The sequence below is a fragment of the Lampetra fluviatilis genome, chromosome 20 (genome assembly GCF_964198595.1).
Source record: "Lampetra fluviatilis chromosome 20, kcLamFluv1.1, whole genome shotgun sequence".
NCBI lineage: Eukaryota > Metazoa > Chordata > Hyperoartia > Petromyzontiformes > Petromyzontidae > Lampetra > Lampetra fluviatilis.
This window is the reverse complement of record NC_136294.1, coordinates 1,826,425-1,844,789: the sequence shown is the minus strand read 5'-3', so window position 1 is coordinate 1,844,789 and position 18,365 is coordinate 1,826,425. Positions and strand designations below refer to the sequence as shown.

The window sequence follows — 18,365 nt, the reverse complement described above, 5'->3', positions numbered from 1 at the left end:
TTCCCAACATTGTATGACGTCATATTTTGTTCTTGCAATTATATGTTCATATAGTGTGCTTAATTATATACGTGTAGCTAATAGACTCACTATTAATATGAATCATGAATAATTTGACAGCATCAGTAATTATATTAATCTGCGGAACTGCTAATCACATTCTCATTACAACGGAATTCATCAAACTTCCCAAATGCTGCAGGGAACCCCGTATTTAGACCTTTTCTGGATAAATACATTACCGTATAAGATTAATAACACATCAATAGTAGTAGTAGTAGCAGTAATAATAACAATAATTTAAAATCAAATGCAATATTTCTCCAAGTCAATAACACTGGTCAACACACTTTTTCTGGCATAAGGTATTCAAACGGTTTGAAGGTAATTTTGGGGTGCTGATTCCAAATTTGGCATCAGTTTTTGTCTATCACATCAGGTTTTTGAGATATCAAATATAGCATTTTCATGAAAAACTGTAAAAGAAAAATATTAAATAAATGTGGATATCTACATAAAATTATATTATAAACACACTATCCTAAAAATACAGCACCATATTTTAACACTAAAGCAGTCACTGACTCGCAACAACTTGCAATCATAAGTGACAGAGTTAATTTCTGGTAAAATCAATGAAAATGGGGTATGCCGATAGCATAAAAATGAGATATGATAGGGCAAATCTGAGATCAGATTCGGAATCAGGACCCTGAAATTAGTCTAAAACAGCTGCAAAAGTCCAGGCCAGAAAAAAATGTTTTTTTGTTGTTCACCAGTGTCATCAATTCCTATTTGGTGCCTCTAGACGGCGGCGTCGCTATGGCGGTGCTTCGGCGGTGCAACTGCACCCTGGGGGCACGGCGCTCCGAGGAGGCCGGGCGGGATTAGGCAGAAAGCGGGGAGTGGGGGCAGCTCCACTCGAATTCCTTGCACCTGCACCCGTGCCCCGCGCCCACCACGCTACGCCACCGTCTCTGAGGATGTCATGGATGCAGGGCCGTCCATAGGCGGGTAGGGGGATAGGGGAAGGGGGGAAATGCCACCGTGTGTGGCCCTCCAACGCCTTCAAACTCAACGGGGAGTATCACCTCTCACACCGTGACGTCCAAACGAGGCGCTCCCCATCCCCCCAGCTCCAAAGCGCGGGGCCCCGGTGCGGTTGTTCGCCCCGGGGACCCTCGGCACGGCTCTGCAAGCTGTGGTTGCAGAGTCGTGAATACGCACGGACACATTCACACGTTCACGGTACAGTCAAAGCCGTTGAGCAAATACTCCCCGCGCCAAGAGACGCCCTAGACGCGCTCCGCAGTGCCACCGTCAACCCAGCGTGTCTCGGCTGCACACATCACGCCGCTTGTTTCGGGCCCGGGTGGGTTTTTTGTCCCCCCCCGACACCCAAGTCATAGCAGCCCACCCACACGGTCCGCTTCTCTGCCGCGTTCGTCGGCATACAAACGAAGACGTTACGCGCCGCGTGCGCCTGATGATTGCTAAACGCGTCCCTCGTGCGCATGCACGCACGCGCGCGATAAATCTCGAGTATCAATTGATTATGGCAATTTTTAAACATTTCGATTTAAAGCTTTCGTGACTGCAGGGATTAATCTTCTTGGTTCTTTCGGTAAAGTCACGTAGAAGGGAAATAATAAAATAATAATAAAAATACAATTAAATATAAAAAAAATAAAAAATAAACGTAATTAAACAATTCTTATGTTTTATTTTTATTATTTCCCTTCTACGTGACTTTACTGAAAGAACCAAGAAGATTAATTTAAAACATGGTCATCAGAGAATATATCTTAAAATATCATTCTTATCAGCCCCCCATGGTGTAGATAAGTGCAGTATATCGCGATTATTATCCACTCGTCTCTTTGGGCCTCTCTTTGGGCTTTTCCCGAAACGTCGCTTTTGTCATTTTTTTATTTTAAGGCCACAGTGTTATTGACGATTGTGTTCAGTTTGTTCCAGGTTAATATAAATTGGCGTTCTTTGTGTCACGTGAAACATAGCACACACACAAGACAATATTTAGCACGTTGGTTTTCGTAGCCAATGTTTCACAATTAAGTTGTATGTTGGGCCACGGACTCTACCGATTGCTATCCAATTGCTAAAGTTAGCCGTGACAATTGTTTTTGCAACTTGCCGGTGTGCTGACTCAATAATTGGCGCATTGAAACGCTTGTACGCGAGACAATGCGATTTATTTGGCTCTGTTGGGTAGTTGGAGGGCTTTACCACAATCACTTAGGCCAGAATCAGTAAGTGTGACACAGTGCTTGCTTCCTGTGGGACGCAGCAAAGCACGCACATCTAGATCCGGCTGTTCCAGCGCACACAAAACGCATCGTTTTGGCAATCATCAGGCTCGCGCAGCGTGTCGTAACTGCATTCGTATCCACCCCGGAAATTGGCGAGCACGGAAAGGCGAACTTGGCCATTGAGGGCTGGGAGACCCTGGAAACCGCGGACATTCATTGTCGCATACGCAGCAGTTGCAGCAGCAGCAGTAGCAGAGGTAGCAGTTGCAGCAACAGCAGCAACAGTTGCAGCAGCAGCAGTAGCAGCAGCAGCAGTAGTAGCAGAGGTAGCAGTTGCAGCAACAGCAGCAACAGTTGCAGCAGTAGCAGCAGCAGTAGCAGCAGCAGTAGTAGCAGCAGCAGTAGCTCGCTTCGCTGTCCAAGTCACGTCCATTCGGCGCGACTCGCTCACTTCAAGTAGAGTCCACAGTGACGACGACGACGACGACACAAGCCTGGAAGCAATCAATGTAGTTGCACGTATGTTGAACTTCTTTCGCACCGCACGTAGCCAACCGTGCTAATCAATGCAGGTGGTAGGGCTCAGACTCCCGGTTGAGAAGGGAATCTCACTCCACCACCACCACCACCTCCTCCTCCTCCTCGCCTTTCATGTCACGCGAGGCGTGCAGGTACAACTAACCGGGGGGGGGGTGGCAGGGGGGAGACCCAAAGTGTTCAGCCCGTGTGGTCAAATCGCCCGGAATGTGCCCCATCTCGCCAGACCTCGGAAAGAGATGAGCGGGGTGGAGCCCACATCGTGCTTGCATGGGCGACTGCAGTGCCACACACACAGGTGTTATAGGTTGCGGACAGGGCGACGTTGCCAGCAGAGAGCAGTGCAGCAGCGTACATTGTTGTACTGTACTATTCTAGAGCCTCTATGCTCCCCACCTTCATTAACCGGTGGTGATTAGCGTTATGAAGTTGGGCTAAATAACCTCCGGGTCTCTATGTAAGTCTATGGGTATCTATATGAGTCTATGGGTATGTCTATATCTATGGGTCTTTATGTGGGAAAGCACATAGAAGCCACTGCCAGCATATTGCATTGTCTCAGTGGACCTCAATGTGAATCTATGGGCTTCTCCTGCGAGTCTGTGGGTTTCTCCGTGAGTCTATGGGTCTGTGAGTGAGTATATGGGTCTCTGTGTGAGAGAGTGCTCATGATGAAGCCACTACCAGCATATTAGAGTGGTGACTCGATGAATTCACCTCCACGCTGAGGATATAATTATTCAGCCACTGGCAGACGATATTTCCCGAGCGTGTCTTTAATGTGGGGTGGAACCAGGCAGATAAAACTTGGAAGTTCGAAAGCTGATCTGAGAGACGTCTGTCTCAGCTGTGCTGACAATGGGAAGATGTTGCCCCTGGATGCAGAGACATGGATAGATACACCGATAGATAGAGGCATGGAAATAGGTGCAGCGATAGACGCGGAGACACAGAGACATAGAAACTCATAAAGAGAGGCAGAGAGACAGAAACAGAGAAGACACACACAGAGATGGCGGATACATTCACGCCCAGCAAGAAGGACACATATACACGGAGATATACAGCGATATCGAGAGACAGATACAAAGAGACACAGCAAGACAGACACAAACACAGCACAGATACAGGGAGACAGAAAGAGATACCAGGCTGACGCCATCGACTCACTACACTTGAGTCACAGTCAGCGGAAGCCAAGATTCAAATCCAGGATCTCAGCGGCACCGGCTCAGTGATTTGAACCCTTGAGCCATTCGGCCGCATCTCTTTCTGACCTCTTGATTAACGACTCCTATTGTTACCCCACTCTCTCCGATTGTTTCAAACGCCTGTAACACACACACACACAATGGGCTCAGTTGATCTCCGTCAACTTTGAGCTGCCGAGGTCAAACGTCCTCCCAAGATTCTAACAACACATTCAGCAGGTTCCCGCACCAGTGATCATTTCTCCGGGGTGGCAGCGGGGGGGGGGGTAGGGGGGAGTCTAGGGGGCCGTGTCCCCCTAAGCAACATCAGTGTCGTCGTCCCCCCAACTCGCATGTACCCCCGCTTAGATGCAGCTCCATGCAGTGGCTGTAAAGACCCTCAAGATCAATTGAAGAGATTATGCGGCTGATGCCATCACACCACTTTTTGCCTCCTTCAAGATCGTGCGGCCGTTGAGGAGTTGATGCCTCATGAACTCCAAAGTCTGCTCTTGACGGTCTCATCCCACTCGCGGAGTTTTACATTGAGGCTGTGGGAATGTGCGCCCCTCCACAATATCACGTGGTGCTCAAGACTGCCCCAGACATCCACACGCACAACAGCGCTCGCGATTCGATCCGCCGCATTAATCGTCACCTTATTGCTGAACGGTTGTCCGAGCTACTCTTCTTTACCAGTCCTGCACGAGCAGATTGTCTCACAGACGCTAGTACAGCGGCTCAATCCACCCCTCAGCTTTTGCTAAGTTGCTGGATTATCCTCTGACTCTGCCGGTTTATCATCGGATGCCACGAGGTCCAAATTCACGCCATTGCCGTCGCCTCTGCCCTCGCCCGCCTCGCCCGACAAGGTCTCGTCCTCTCCCGTCTCCGTGTCTCCAGTGGGGGCTTTGAGGTCCCCAACTCGAGCAGCCTCTTCCCCGGGCCGCTGTTCACACTCGCGACACGATCCCTGGTGAACCAGTGCTTCCTCTGTCGAAGCTCCACACTGAAGCTCTCCGCCGCGATTGTCCGCTCCGCCGTGGGTCTCGGCGCCGCCGTGAGGTCCCTCCTCTCTCTTGCCTCCCATTTCTGCCTCCTCCATCGTGGAAGATCCATTCTGCTGCTCCGACCAGCTCAGGACCCGCTTGCTCAGCTGCTTCCAGAGCCGGGGCTTTTCATGCCCGTCGGCTTCACCGTCGCCTTCCCCGTTTCTGGAAGCCGCATTGCTCTGCTCGGTTCCTCCTTCGCGACCGTCTTCCACCTTGTTGCGAGGACGCCCTTTGCCGTCGAGATCCTCGGCTGTTGATCCGCTGCTGCGCTTCGTGCCATCCTCTGGGTCCCCGTCGCAATCCTCGCTGTCGCCGGGCCCCGATTGAGACGCGCCGCGTGCGTCCGTGTTCTCGTCCGCTTGCAAAGTGGCACCAGGTTCAACCGCATCCCCCAGATAATTTTGATGAGCCTCAGCCACTTGCTGCGATGCCTCAGACTTAACCACGCATCCATCCGATTCGTCGTCTGCTCTGGCGTGGTCTCCATCGTCCGGACGTGCATCACCAGGCTCGGTGCTCTCTTCCGCTGCCTTGTTCCTGACGATTGCTCTCACAACATCCCCGGATTTGTCCACCGGTGTTTTTTCTTGCGCTGATTCGACCTTCTCCGCAGCAGCTTCGATTTCCTTTGTGTCGACATCACCCTGGACCTTGGCCTGTTTGTCAGGGTCAGGTTTCTGATCTCCTCGTTCATCCATCGCTGCTTCTCCGTCTTGATGCTCGTTAAAACTCAGCACTCGCTGGCTCAACTTTTTCCACAACTTGGGTGGCTTCTTTTCATCTCCCTCCAACTCCTCGCTATTAGGCTTGGTCTCAGGATTCCGATCTTCCCTCTGTTCTTGTTCCGCAGTTCCTTCGTGGTCACCTTGTCCGTTACATGGAGACTCATCATGGGTATCTAGCCCTACCTCTGCTGGAGACTCATCCTTATTTATTTCATCGGCCATTTCCAAGGCCTCCACATGCTCATCAGCACTGTCCTGGACACTATTGAGTCCTTCTTGTTGTTGTTGAGAAAGAGTGTCCGTCGCACCTTCGCCTTTGTTCTCGTCTTCTTGTGCTGCCACCGAATCTTCAGTATGAGCCATGCTGGTCACTCCATTTTCAATATTTGCCACTGCCTCAATCAGATCTTTATCTTGAAACCCATTGTCTGCCTGCGGGGCTTCTTCTCCTGGACACTTGGCACCATGAGCTTGATGTTTAACATCACCATCCATTGCTTTGTCTGAAATAGTATTTTCATGTTTCTCTGCTGAAGTTTCATCCTGGGCCTCCACTTCCGCTGATGGAGCTTCACACTGGATTTCTGTTTCCTCTGTTTCAACTCCACTCTGAGACTTTATTTCATCTGATGGAGCTCCATCCTGGGCCACTGCTTCTTCTACTGGAGCTCCATCTTGTGCCTCTGCGTCCTCTGATGAAGCTCTGTCCTGGGCCTCTACTTTTTCTGATGAAGCCCCATCCTCGTCCTCTGCTTCCCCTGATGGAGCTCCACTCTGAGCCTCTGCTTCTTCTGTTGGAGCTCCATCCTGGACCTCGAATTTATCAGTTGGAACTCCATCCTTGGCCTCTGCTTCCTCTACTGGTGCTTTGTCATGGGCCTCAGTTTCCTCTGTTGGAGGTCCACCCTGGGCCTCTGATGCCTCAGTTGAAGCTCCATCCTGTGTATCTGTTTCCTCTCCTAGAGCTCCATCCTGTGCCTCAGCTTCTTCTATTGGAGCTCCACCTTGGGCCTCTGCTTCTTCTACTGCAGCTACATCCTGGGCCTCTGCTTCAGCTCCATCCTGGACCTCTGCTTCATTTACTGCAGCTCCATCCTGGGCATCTGCTTCCTCCACTGCAGCTCCATCCTGGGCCTCTGCTTGCTCTACTGCAGCTCCATCCGGGGCCTCTGCTTCCTCAACTGGAGCTCCATCCTGGGCCTCTGCTTCTTCTACTAAAGCTCCATCCTGTGCCTCTGCTTCTTCTTTTGCAGCACCATCCTGAGCATCTGCTTCCTCCACTGCAACTCCATCCTGGGCCTCTACTTCTTCTACTACAGCTCCTTCCTGGGCCTCTGCTTCCTCGACTGGAGCTCCATCCTGGGCCTCTGCTTCTTCTACTGCAGCTCCATCCTGGGCCTCTGCTTCTTCTACTGCAGCTCCATCCTGGGCCTCTGCTTCTTCTACTACAGCTCCATCCTGTGCCTCTGCCTCCTCCACTGCAGCTCCATCCTGGGCCTCTGCTTCCTCTAATAAATAATTTTCGACCTCTGCTTTTCCCTCTGGACCTACATTTTGAACCTGTGATGGAGCTCTGTCCTCAGCCTCTGCCGGAGCTCCATCCTGGGCCTTTGTATCCTCCTTTAGATCTGCGTCCGTGACTCCCAACCCTCCTGCATCCATGACATCTGATATCTCTGCTGGAGCTTCACGCTCATCTCTCGGTGTCCACTGATACACTTCACCTTCGTTGGTCACATCGTTAGCACCTTGATTGTCGTCATTTTTCATTCCTTTGGTCGCTGGCGAGTCGTCTTCAGTGGCAACAGTGGCTACCTCCCGACCGCCAGCGGATGTTTCCGCTTCCCATTCAGAGGCAACGTCTTTGGCGTCTGAATCTTTCACTGCCGCTTTGTGGTCCCCACTTTCGACGTCAGCGTCGGTCTTGCCATCTGGTCCAATCGCATCTGCGACAAACAAACAAAAATCAATGCGCACGGTGAAAATGTTCCTAAGCGTGTGGCACAAGGGTGGGGGGGGGGGGATGCTGCAGCACCAGCCAGAGGGTGAGCATTCATCCGCCAGCAGGAGGCGATGTTGCAGCGCACAGATTTCCCGGTTCAGGAATTTGCCAGGATCCCACCTCTTCCAAGATTATCTGAACGAGCGTTGATGAGTAGATAAAACACCGTCTACAAAGGGTCCCTCTAGAGCTCCCTTGAATGGAGTTTCCCTCTGCCCACTAGTGGCATGAGCGAGCAATTGCAGGGCTGCACCTTTACCCTTTATAAACATCTAATCTGGTCAATTTAGACCCCTGTAACTCGGGCACACGATGGCCGGAATTGTTTCCAAACTACATCGCGGGGTCTTTTAACGTTTGCCACGAAACAGACGGAGCACAACATAGCACGATCAATACCTACTGCAGGGTTAAACTCAAATCAAACCAAACGAAACTTTTTTTTTTATTTTACCAGGTAAGGCCCACTGAGTTATATAGTTTATTTTTCAGAAGTGACCTGGCCACAAATGATAGTCGAACGAAGTGGCTCGCTCATCGAGGTAGTCAACATCTCGAACTGGGGCGGACGCCACCCACGAACCACGAAGCTCAAACCCATCCCACCCCCCAAATGTTACCGGTATCACTGCCACTGCTGTCCAGCATGGCCGCCACCGGCGCCACTGCCGTATCCTCGTCCTCGGAGTTCGACGAGTCGCTGCTCAGCTCCGGCTCGGAGGCGGCCCGCCGCTCCGTGTGGCTCAACGCCGTCGAGATGCGGTGAGCCACGCTCGCGGGGCCTCCTGCAGGCCAGGGGGGGGGGGGTGGGATCGTGGAGGTTGCAGGAGTCAGCCGAAGAAGGAGGTTACGCAGAATTACTTCTGAGATCCGTGTGTCTATGTTTGTGTGTGTTTTTGGGGAGTGGTAGTGCAGCGGTGAGCGCTGCAATGCCCTATGAACCCAGCGATCCGAGTTCGATTCCTGTTCGTGGCCAATAACAGTGGCGAATATTTTAACCAGTCCTGGGCCTCTTCTAGGTTGTCTCAGCCTTAAGTGACTTCGTAGTGTGGTGTGTAAACATCACCACTAGGGAGACAAAAGCAGCTGGTTGTTGTGCATGCCACCCATTCCCTCTTGTGCCATGTCAGCCTCCATAGGTGCTCGCTAACAGCACTTGCTCCAATAGCCTATCAACTTGTCCTGCAAGCCCACCTACGTTGCTTAACATTTAATATGGTGGCTAGGTAAACGTTCAGCCCTGAAACAGCTCGCTCATGTCACCGCTGGCTGAAGGTCCTCCATGAGACGAATATGGATTGTTTGACCGTACTTCGCCAGTGTAGGCTGACAAAGGGGGAAACTCAGCAGCTGTTCGGATGTCGCTCGCTAATGCTGATGACCCCTGAAATGGAAGCCGTTTGCCGCTTTCCATCTCGGGGCTCTCTGCTCCCACATTGTCCGTGGAATCTGACCGACAGTACTCACCGCTGCTCGCATCGTCTCCAACCACCACTGCCGCCGCTGCAGGGATATTCCCATCACCATCGCCCGTCGCTTCGTCCCATTCCTCCTCCCCAACCTGTCCCGCCGCCGCGTCCACCTCCGTCGCGTCGCTGCCGTGCCCCGATTCTTCGTCTGAAGCGACGGTCCCTCGCCCCTCCCTGCCGACGTTTTCTTCAGAACGAGCGGAGTGGGAGCTTCCCCCCCGGGTCGTGACATCGCCTTCATTGTCGCTGTCCTCCTCTTCCATGTAACTGCGCAGCGGCGATGGTGTCTCTCTGTCCCAGTCGTCGTCCGGTATCTCTCCTTGCGTCTCCTCATCCTCCTCCTCATTGTTCCTCTTCTCATCTGCTTCCTCCTCATCCTCTACGACATCTTCACTGCTGTGCGCCGGAGAGCTCCTCACGTTCGTCTCTGCGGTACAACAGCAGACAGCAGTGATGTAACTGAATTGAGCCCGAGCGGTGGTGACTATGCACGTAGCCTGTGATCTAGCACTTTAGAGGTGAGGCCTGGTGGGTGGGTGGCACGGGTGGGTGGGTGGATGGCTTGGTGGGTGGGTTGATATCTGGCTTGGTGGGTCGGTGGCTTGTTGGATGGGTGGGTGAGTGGCTTGGTAGGTGGATGGGTGGATTAAGTGGGTGGGTGGTTTGGTGGGTGGGTGGCTTTGTGGATGGCTGGGACTGTAATTCACCAACACTCAGACAAGGCAAGTGAACGGCTGAACGGAATGTCCTACAGTTGCTATACGTGAGCCGAACGAGAGTGGAGGGAAGCCTCCGAGAAGCGGCCGAGACCCGGTGCACGTTCCCGGGCCATCGGTCCGCAGGCCCACACACGACCGCCCACGCACGATTGTTGGGCCCCTTGGCCCGTCCGCTAGCGCCATCACTGACCCCGTGCCATCATCGCCGAGCCGCTCACCGCGATTGGCACTTCCCACAGTCGCGGAGCCACCCTCCGCGCCGGAGCCGCAGTCGGATTCATCGGTAACGTCTCCAGCACCATCGTCGAAACCTCGTGGCTCGTCGTCCATCTCGACAATGCCGCCACCACCGGAGCCGGGGCATTTCTCCACCACCTCGCCCGTGTCCTCCTCCTTCACCTTCTGCTGCCGCTCCTCCATCTCCTCTTCGAGCTCCTCCTCCTCTTCAAAATCCTCCATGTATTCATTCGGTGCTGATCGGAAGAAAGGATTTGAGGTCGTGACAAAACATTGAATAAGATGGGCAGATAACAGGGCTCAGTTTCCCGTGTCGCTGATAGGCTGGAGTAGATGTCAGGTGACTCGTGGCCCCAGCCCCCTAGCGTGAGGTATACTGAATGTGGTGTGACGGAACAAAAATAATATTCCTTTTCGCGACCCGGTTGTGATCAAGCTCTGGGTAGTGAGGTAGTCGGTATGTATTCAAAACAAAGATTCATCAACAAGTAACTGTGATCGCGATCAAAACACACCTTTGTCATCATGAGCCATGATCGTATCCACTGCTGGATGAAGGCGTCCCATCTCCAATGCCATCATCCCTCACGGTTTTGCGGTGTTTTGGCTGATGGGTGTAAATAGTTTTCATTTCAATAACAATGACGAGGATGGTAGCCCGGGACACTTAGCTCGGTTGGAATCAGATATTTGCAATCGAAATTGTGTTTAATTGTTGGGTTGAATCATAGCAGCATGGTGAGTGTGACGGCTTGGAAGAGGCCTTCATCCAGCAGTGGATACATCATAGCTGATGATGATGATGATGAGAATGAGTGTCAACAATCATAGATGAATGTGGATCGGCCCAGAGTCGACTTTCCCCCAACAGTGGACAGATCACGGCTAACGACGAAGACGGCGAGTGTCTACGATGTTCACGATAACGAGTGTGATGGCTTAGGGGCGGGGGGGGACGTCATCCAATCCAGCAGCGGAGTTAGATCGTAGCTGCTGACGGTGACGTTTACGATGAACGTGACGACATGGGGAGGCCTTCATCCAGCAGTGGGTGGATGGTCGCGATGGGCAGCAGAGGCACCTGTTTTTCCACTGCTTGCCGCGGCTTCATCTCTGTCACCGTCATCATCATCGTCGACGTCAACGTCCTCGTCCTCCTCCTCCTCGTCGCTCTCTCCACTGTTGCTCTCCTCCGTCGACGAGTGCTGCCGCTGCTGCTGCTGTAGCTGTAGCTGCTGCCGCTGCTGCTGCTGCTGTAGCGGCGGCTGCTCGACGCTCTCCGTCCGCGGGGGCTCCGTGCACGCCGCTCGCTCGCGATCGCCCCCCTTGCGCTTGGCCGGCGGGAAGGGCTGGATGTCCAGCCCCTGGGCGATGATGCACCTGGCCACGAGGTGGCATCACAGGGACATTTAGGCATTCTACAAATATATGCGGTCACCGCTTTTACGACGTCGTGAATCGAGATCCTATTTTCGTCATAGACAACGGTAGAAACGTCACTTGCAGGTGGTTTTTTTTCTTCCTTTTATCGGCGATATTTGTCGGGATTTAATGGGTTAATAAAATCTACAGAAAACAATCGAGAATAACAGAACCTCCACGCCGAGTCACATCGGAAACCGGACCGGAGTCGTGTCGGAAGATACGTCGCAAATCGAGTATCTGCATCTTAAATATATCCGTGGTGGCATTATATAACTGTCGTAAATTTGGACCGTCGTAAACCGGAGCCCGCTCATCTTTTGAAAGAGGCTTTGCACAAGAGAGACACCCGTCACAGATCAATTTGCGCTGAAACCATCCTAAAATTATACATAAACAAAACAAACCCAGTGCAAGAGCCCCCTGAAAACGGATCTTACGACTGAGTGTCACTCTCCTTGTTAAATAAGTAGAATGGTGGAACTACATGGGATAGGTGTGCGCAGAGACGGACGGAGCTCGCACTCCGAGAGGTAGTTGAGACTCGCTCGCCCGCGAGAGCCAGACAGACGGAGCCGCCGCCAGGGGCACACGCAGGTGGAGGTTGCTGTCGATATCCTGGCTGTTGGCTCGGGCCAATACTTTGGTGCCGGCCTTCGCCACGTGACTACAGTCAGGGGACCGATACAGCCACCGCATTGCTGGCAGGGTTAAAGCTGGCAACCCCTCCCTCCCTGCTACAGGCCCCGCCCACGTTCACATAGCCACACCCACTCGACCACTAGCCCGTCCAGGCAGTGAAAGTGGTGGCCTCGCTGCTCTCTCTCCTGGGCTAACCCCACGGCGCCCGACAACCGCAGTCGGTGGCCGCTCCCTGTCACCCCCCCCCCCCGCCCCCCCGTGCGATCTCCCCGCCCGCCAGGCAATCACCGGTAGCAGGGTGCGGCGCCCTGCACGCCCGTGAGGCTGAAGTGCGACAGGCGCCCCCCGCTGAGTCGGCCGCCTTGCCGGTGGCGGAACTCGCAGCACCAGCTGAGCCGGCCGACCAGCAGGCCGTCGACGTAGAGCGACAGGCTGAAGGGGAACCCGCCGAGCCGACGTGACCGGAACCGAAACGCCTCTGCGGGAGGGGGGGAGGTGGGCGGAAGGGGGGACAGGAGACGATTGGCATGAAGCAAGGTGGTGGCAAAGGTGGGCTCTGAGGTGTTATACGCCGCGGTGCCGAGATGTTAACTCCCACGCCTGGTATGCAAGGAGGTCGTCGGTTCGATCCCGACCCTGGCGCTTGCTGTATATTTGGAGCGTGCATATCTCTCCCCGTGGTCGCGGGGATTTTTGTGCGGGACCGCCAGGTTTTCCCCCCCACATTTAGAATCAACATCACGCGTTTGTCTGCAATACATTTCCACGCGACGATAAGCCCCTTTCGTTGAGCTGTCTTTTGTAGCCATGTTCGCTTCTAAAAAGAAGACCTATATAGCCTCACCTGGTAATCTAAAATTGTATTACATTTTCTTAAAAATATATCCATCTGTTCTCGCCGTTACCTCCTCTCTTCAGGCGACCGTGGAACACGCAGAGGCTCTCCCCGCCGCAGTGCTGCTGCATCACGCGCACCTCGTCGCCCAGCACCTGGTCTCGCGACGGGCGCCCGCGCTTGCCCAGGTACAGCATGGAGACCTCCGCGGCGGCAGCGGCGGTGGCGGTGGCCGCGCCGCCGCCGCGGGGCTGGGGCGGGCGAGGGACCAGCGTCCGCAGACGCGGCTGGGAGCCGGAGCCAACCTGTGCGGGGGGAGGGGGGGGAGCGGCGTGGGGAGGGGGTCTTGCGTGAGTATCTATGTTGAACTTCTTTCGCACCGTACGACCGTGCTCATCGGAGGTGCGGAGGGGGAGGATAACAAGCTAATCACAAAAAAGCAGTTTGACGTAAATTCGTTTTCAATCGACTAAACAAATGAGTTTCCATTCCGAGGGGTCCGTCGCTGTGAGATGAGAACAAGAACGAGGGCTGGATGGCTGAAATGGCGAGAGATGACTGGTGTGGTGTGCGATAAGAGGGTGCCAGTTTAGTTGAAGGGAAAAGTGGACAAGACGGTGGTGAGGCCGGTGCTGTTGTACACCTTTGTCATCATGAGCCATGATCTTATCACTGCTGGATGAAGGCCTCCCATCTCCAATGCCATCATCCCTCACGGTTTTGCGGGGTTTGGGCTGATGGGTCTAAATAGTAAGGTTTGTCACGTAACCAGCGAGCCAATTAGTAACTACTTCAGCCCACCGGTCTGTTGGAGAGTAAATCCCCGACATTCACAATTTGAGTAGTACGACGTTTCGCTGCTAATTACATCCAGCATCATCGGGCGATTTGCCAGAATAATGAAGCCATCCACCTGCGTCTTAAACAGAGCAGCAGAACAACATCATCACTGCACCTATCAGATGGGTCTCTGTCCGCGCTGGGCCATACTGCGTTCTGCTGGCGGGCCAAGGTACGGGCATCTCCCACCCACCCCCCCCCCCCCCCCCCCATTGCCTACGTTCGATCAGCAGAAGCGACCCATCGGCCGTTACCTTGCCGTCGCCCTCCGCTGGGGGGCTCGCGTGGCCCTGGGAGGCCGAAATCCGGAGCACCCTGCCGCGTCTCGTGCCTAGGGGTTGCGCGGACGTTCGACTCCTGAGCGCCTCGTTGCTCCGGGAGTTGAGCTGCTGCTGCTGCTGCTGGTGGTGGTTGAAGCCGGTGGTGGCGACGCGGTTGTAGATGAGGGGAAGGACGTAGGGCGACGGTGGCGGGTGAGGCTCCATCAGAAAGGTGGTCCGGCCCGTGAGCTTCTGCAGCATCTCCCGTTCCAGCTGGATCGTCGTCACGCAACATCGCCACGACATCGTCGACAACTTCAGTTGTTGTCCATTGTCTTGGTCGCCTCTGCATCGCTGCTCCATTGCGACTACCGTGGTTACTGTTCCCGTGAACTTGGCTCAGTAACTCTATCACACTGGCTGTTCAGTCTCATCTAACTACTCACTCATTCAACCCTTCACTCACCTACCCACTCACTCACCTACCCACTCACTCACCTAACCACTTACTCAACTACCCACTCACTAAACCCTTCACTCACCTACCCACTCACTCACCTAACCACTTACTCAAACTACTCACTCACTAAACCCTTCACTCACCTACCCACTCACTCACCTAACCACTTACTCAACTACCCACTCACTCAACCCTTCACTCACCTACCCACTCACTCACCTAACCACTCACTCAACACTTCATTCACCGACTCACTCACTCAACCCTTCACTCACCTACCCACTCACTCATCTAACCACTCAATCAACTACTCACTCACTAAACCCTTCACTCACTTACCCACTCAATCACTTACTCACTCACTCACTCACCTACCCACTCACTCACTCATCTACCCAATCACTCATCTACCCACTCACTCATCTACCCACTCACTCAATCCTTCGCTTTCTCATTCCACGGGTCTCTACGTATGCCCGTTGCTCTCGATGTAACGCTGCTTTTCCACGAAGCCACCGGAACCCGAGCGTCGCCTCCCCTGGGCACCGTGCTGACTTAAAATTAGCGGCCAATTAATCTCCCTCAATTTGATCAACTTTGCACGACTCGGCCACGAGGACCAAGGCGTTGTTTTAAACTATTAAACTATTTATTTATTATACCAGGTAAGGGCCATTGAGCTATTTAGCTCTTTTTCAGAAGCGACCTGGCCACAAATGATAGTCAGGGGCTTATCAATGTGGACATGTATTGCAAGCAAATACTCTAAATGTATCTTAGTTCTAAATGTGGAGGGAAAAACCGGAGGACATGGAGCAAAATCCACACGACCACGGGGAGAGAGAGAGACACGCAAACTCCAAATATACAGCAAACAGTCAGGCTCGGGATCGAACCCACGTCTCCTGCGTACCAGGCGAGGGAGTTAACATCTCCAAGCCACCGTGGTGCCCCCTTTAACACCTGGACGATGATCGATGGGCATGGTTGGGCCGTCGCTCGGGCCGGCTCACCTGGTTGAGTCGCGTGGGGCAGGGCAGGCTGACCGCGGTGCGAAGCGGCTGCAGCCGCTGGGGCCGCGAGCTGCGTTCGGGCGCCGTCAGAGGACGGCTCGACTCCTCGGCCTGGCACCGCAACCGGTTGTGGTCAGTTGCATGCAACCGGTTGCACACAGTGGCGCATCTCGTCGCCGGGTGACAATATTTTTCCAACACTGATTGGCCAATTCCATTCTATTCGAGCCCCTATTTACAACCTCCCATCGACTACCGGTGTTGTTGTTGTTGTCCTGGCTTTGGCCGCACGCTCGCGCGGGCCCCTGTCGAGAATGCCCTGAAGCTTGGCGCTCGCTCAAGAGGCCCTCGCTCAAGAGGCCATCGCTGGACCAAGTGGACCTCGCCGGCCGCTCCCACAATTCACGAGCGACTCTCGTTTCATCTCGCCTCTCATGCCGCCCCCCCCTCCACCCCCCATTATGACAAAGCAAACCTTTAGATTGCAGCATCACGGTATGCTGAATTCATGGCATTCTGCCCCCCGGGCGTTCAGTAACTTGTGGGCGGCCCTGACGGCGAGTGGACCCTTAAGCGCCCCTCCTTCTGCCTTCGCCTCGTAAGTGCGGTAATTGGCGTGAGCCGGTGGAGGAGTGGGTGGTGGGGGTGGGGGCGAGGTTATCGGGCGTTTTAACAATCCTGTTGACCTCTCTCCGACCCCATAGAGGTCAAGGCTCAATGCGACACTCGTGCAAAATAACAGCCACTGAAGTGGGATTTTGCCCTCCAACGCCCTACTCGTCGCTGGCACTTGAAGCGAACCTGAAATGTGAACCTGTGGGTAATATTTTATTTAGTTATTTTTATCTTGGGCCTTTGAAGCCGGCCAGATATAAAACCGCGCTGTCAAACTGCACAGCCCGATGTTCATCCACTGCGGGATGAAAGCCCCCTCCCCATGCCGCGTCCACCCGCACAGTTGGTGGCAGCGCTCTCCCAACCGCGGTGCCACGGAGAGTGGCGTTCGCCGTCGCATGGCAAGTCACCACCAGCGCCTTGAACTTCATCCAGTTTTAGTGCAGAACCAAATTTAACGTCACGGGGTTTGTGTGTGCGTGTGTATGCAGTCATTGTAACCGTGTAGAGAGGCCCGTCAACTCACTACGCCTGAGAACCCAACGTAATCATCACCCACAGGTCTGGTGCGCGTCTATGTGTCCCTGCTCCATGGAGTCCGTGGCTTTCTCACAGACGGCTGAAACTGAAACCCGAATCATTCCAAACCCGCGTTCCCAGCGGTGCCAGCTTACCCGCCCTGCCACGCTAAGCCACCTGGCTACCCACGTGGGGGTGGCGCAGTGCAAGTGGGGGGAGAGGGGGTGGGGTGGGTGGGGGGTGGAGGGGCACCTCTGCGGAGCTGGTGGCCGCTGGCGAGTCTGGGGAAGCGCCGTCGCTCGTCCCTCCGCTCCGAGGCGCCGTCCTGCGCTCAGGCGGAGGGTGCGGATGGAGGATTCGCAGCGCGTCTCTCTCCGCTTGCTGCCCGCGAGCCGTCTGCATCGCACGCGCGCACCCGCAGAGGCCGGCGGCCAGGGCTCCCGTTTGGCACCGCGAGGGTGGTTCACGCGAGAACCAGGTGCACACCTTTGCCCATCGGTTGCGCAACTTGGTTGAATGCAAGGTAGTCAGTTGTCTTATTGTGTTGGCCACGCACACGGGGTAAAATGCAAGTATCGTTATCATTCGTAGAACGTCGAAATGCCAACGCATCTCGATATGCCGTTCGTCCGTGTCTCTCTTTGCATTGCAGTCATGTTGCGGCAGAGCGAGCGGCTCGCATTCACAGATAGCCACGAGTCTAAATCATGACTGGGGGGAGGGTTTTGACTCGGCACATCATCTTCTCCCTCCAGCGGTCGATACAAATGAGCACCACACAACAGGCGGCTGTCGTATGGAATGTGCCCACAATTGTCCCAGGGCTGTGAACGGGCGGTGAGCTCCATCTCGGCGCTCAGGAAATCGCGATGGCTTTTGTCGAGATCGGCGCATCACTGCCCGATATGCCAAAGGGGGATCACAACCGCGAGCAATGGCAAGGGAAATGGGCAACAACAACAACAAAACACAAATCTGAGAAGCGCGCAATGAGGTGTGGATATGAGCACGTTTGGAACGTGCAAGATATTTTGAGACCATCTCTGATTGTTGTTGCTGGTGTTGGTGTTGTTATGTGGTGCGTTTGTTTAATCGCAACAACAACAAAACACAAATCTGAGAAGCGCGCAATGAGGTGTGGATATGTGCACGTTTGGAACGTGCAAGATATTTTGAGACCATCTCTGATTGTTGGTGTTGGTGTTGTTATGTGGTGCGTTTGTTTAATCGCAACAACAACAACAACAAAACATAAATCTGAGAAGCGTGCAATGAGATGTGGATATGTGCACGTTTGGAACGTGCAAGATATTTTGAGACCATCTCTGTTGTTGTTGTTGGTGTTGTTATGTGGTGCGTTTGTTTAATCGCAGACCCACCCACGACGGAGGCACCGCCCCGCGGCTGTACTCGACACACCCCACCTGTATCCTCCGAATCCTCTTCAGCTTGGATATCTCCTCCAGCTTTCGTCGGATGGCCGCCTGCCTGTAATGCTGTGTGGCCGGGGGTGGGGGGTGGGGGGGCAGGCGAACAAATACAAACGAGACGGTTGAAA

The 18,365-nt window shown here is 53.9% G+C and overlaps 1 protein-coding gene across 2 annotated transcripts in view; it reads right to left on the bottom strand.

Moving 5' to 3' along the window:
- Window positions 1-1,740: 1,740 nt before the first annotated feature.
- LOC144937831 (uncharacterized) overlaps window positions 1,741-18,365 on the bottom strand; it is a 37,635-nt gene continuing 21,010 nt past the window's right edge. The window contains exons 4-14 of one of the 2 annotated variants that reach the window (XM_078865337.1): window positions 18,187-18,303; window positions 17,060-17,203; window positions 15,674-15,784; window positions 14,195-14,473; window positions 13,171-13,405; window positions 12,554-12,743; window positions 11,283-11,581; window positions 10,183-10,437; window positions 9,244-9,672; window positions 8,397-8,561; window positions 1,741-7,720 (exon numbers count right to left, since the gene is read on the bottom strand). In XM_078865337.1, the coding sequence (XP_078721463.1) occupies window positions 4,761-7,720; window positions 8,397-8,561; window positions 9,244-9,672; window positions 10,183-10,437; window positions 11,283-11,581; window positions 12,554-12,743; window positions 13,171-13,405; window positions 14,195-14,473; window positions 15,674-15,784; window positions 17,060-17,203; window positions 18,187-18,303 (5,184 nt within the window). In that variant the 3' untranslated portion in view covers window positions 1,741-4,760. The remainder of the gene's footprint in view (window positions 7,721-8,396; window positions 8,562-9,243; window positions 9,673-10,182; window positions 10,438-11,282; window positions 11,582-12,553; window positions 12,744-13,170; window positions 13,406-14,194; window positions 14,474-15,673; window positions 15,785-17,059; window positions 17,204-18,186; window positions 18,304-18,365) is intronic. The other variant, XM_078865338.1, reaches the window with a different exon arrangement.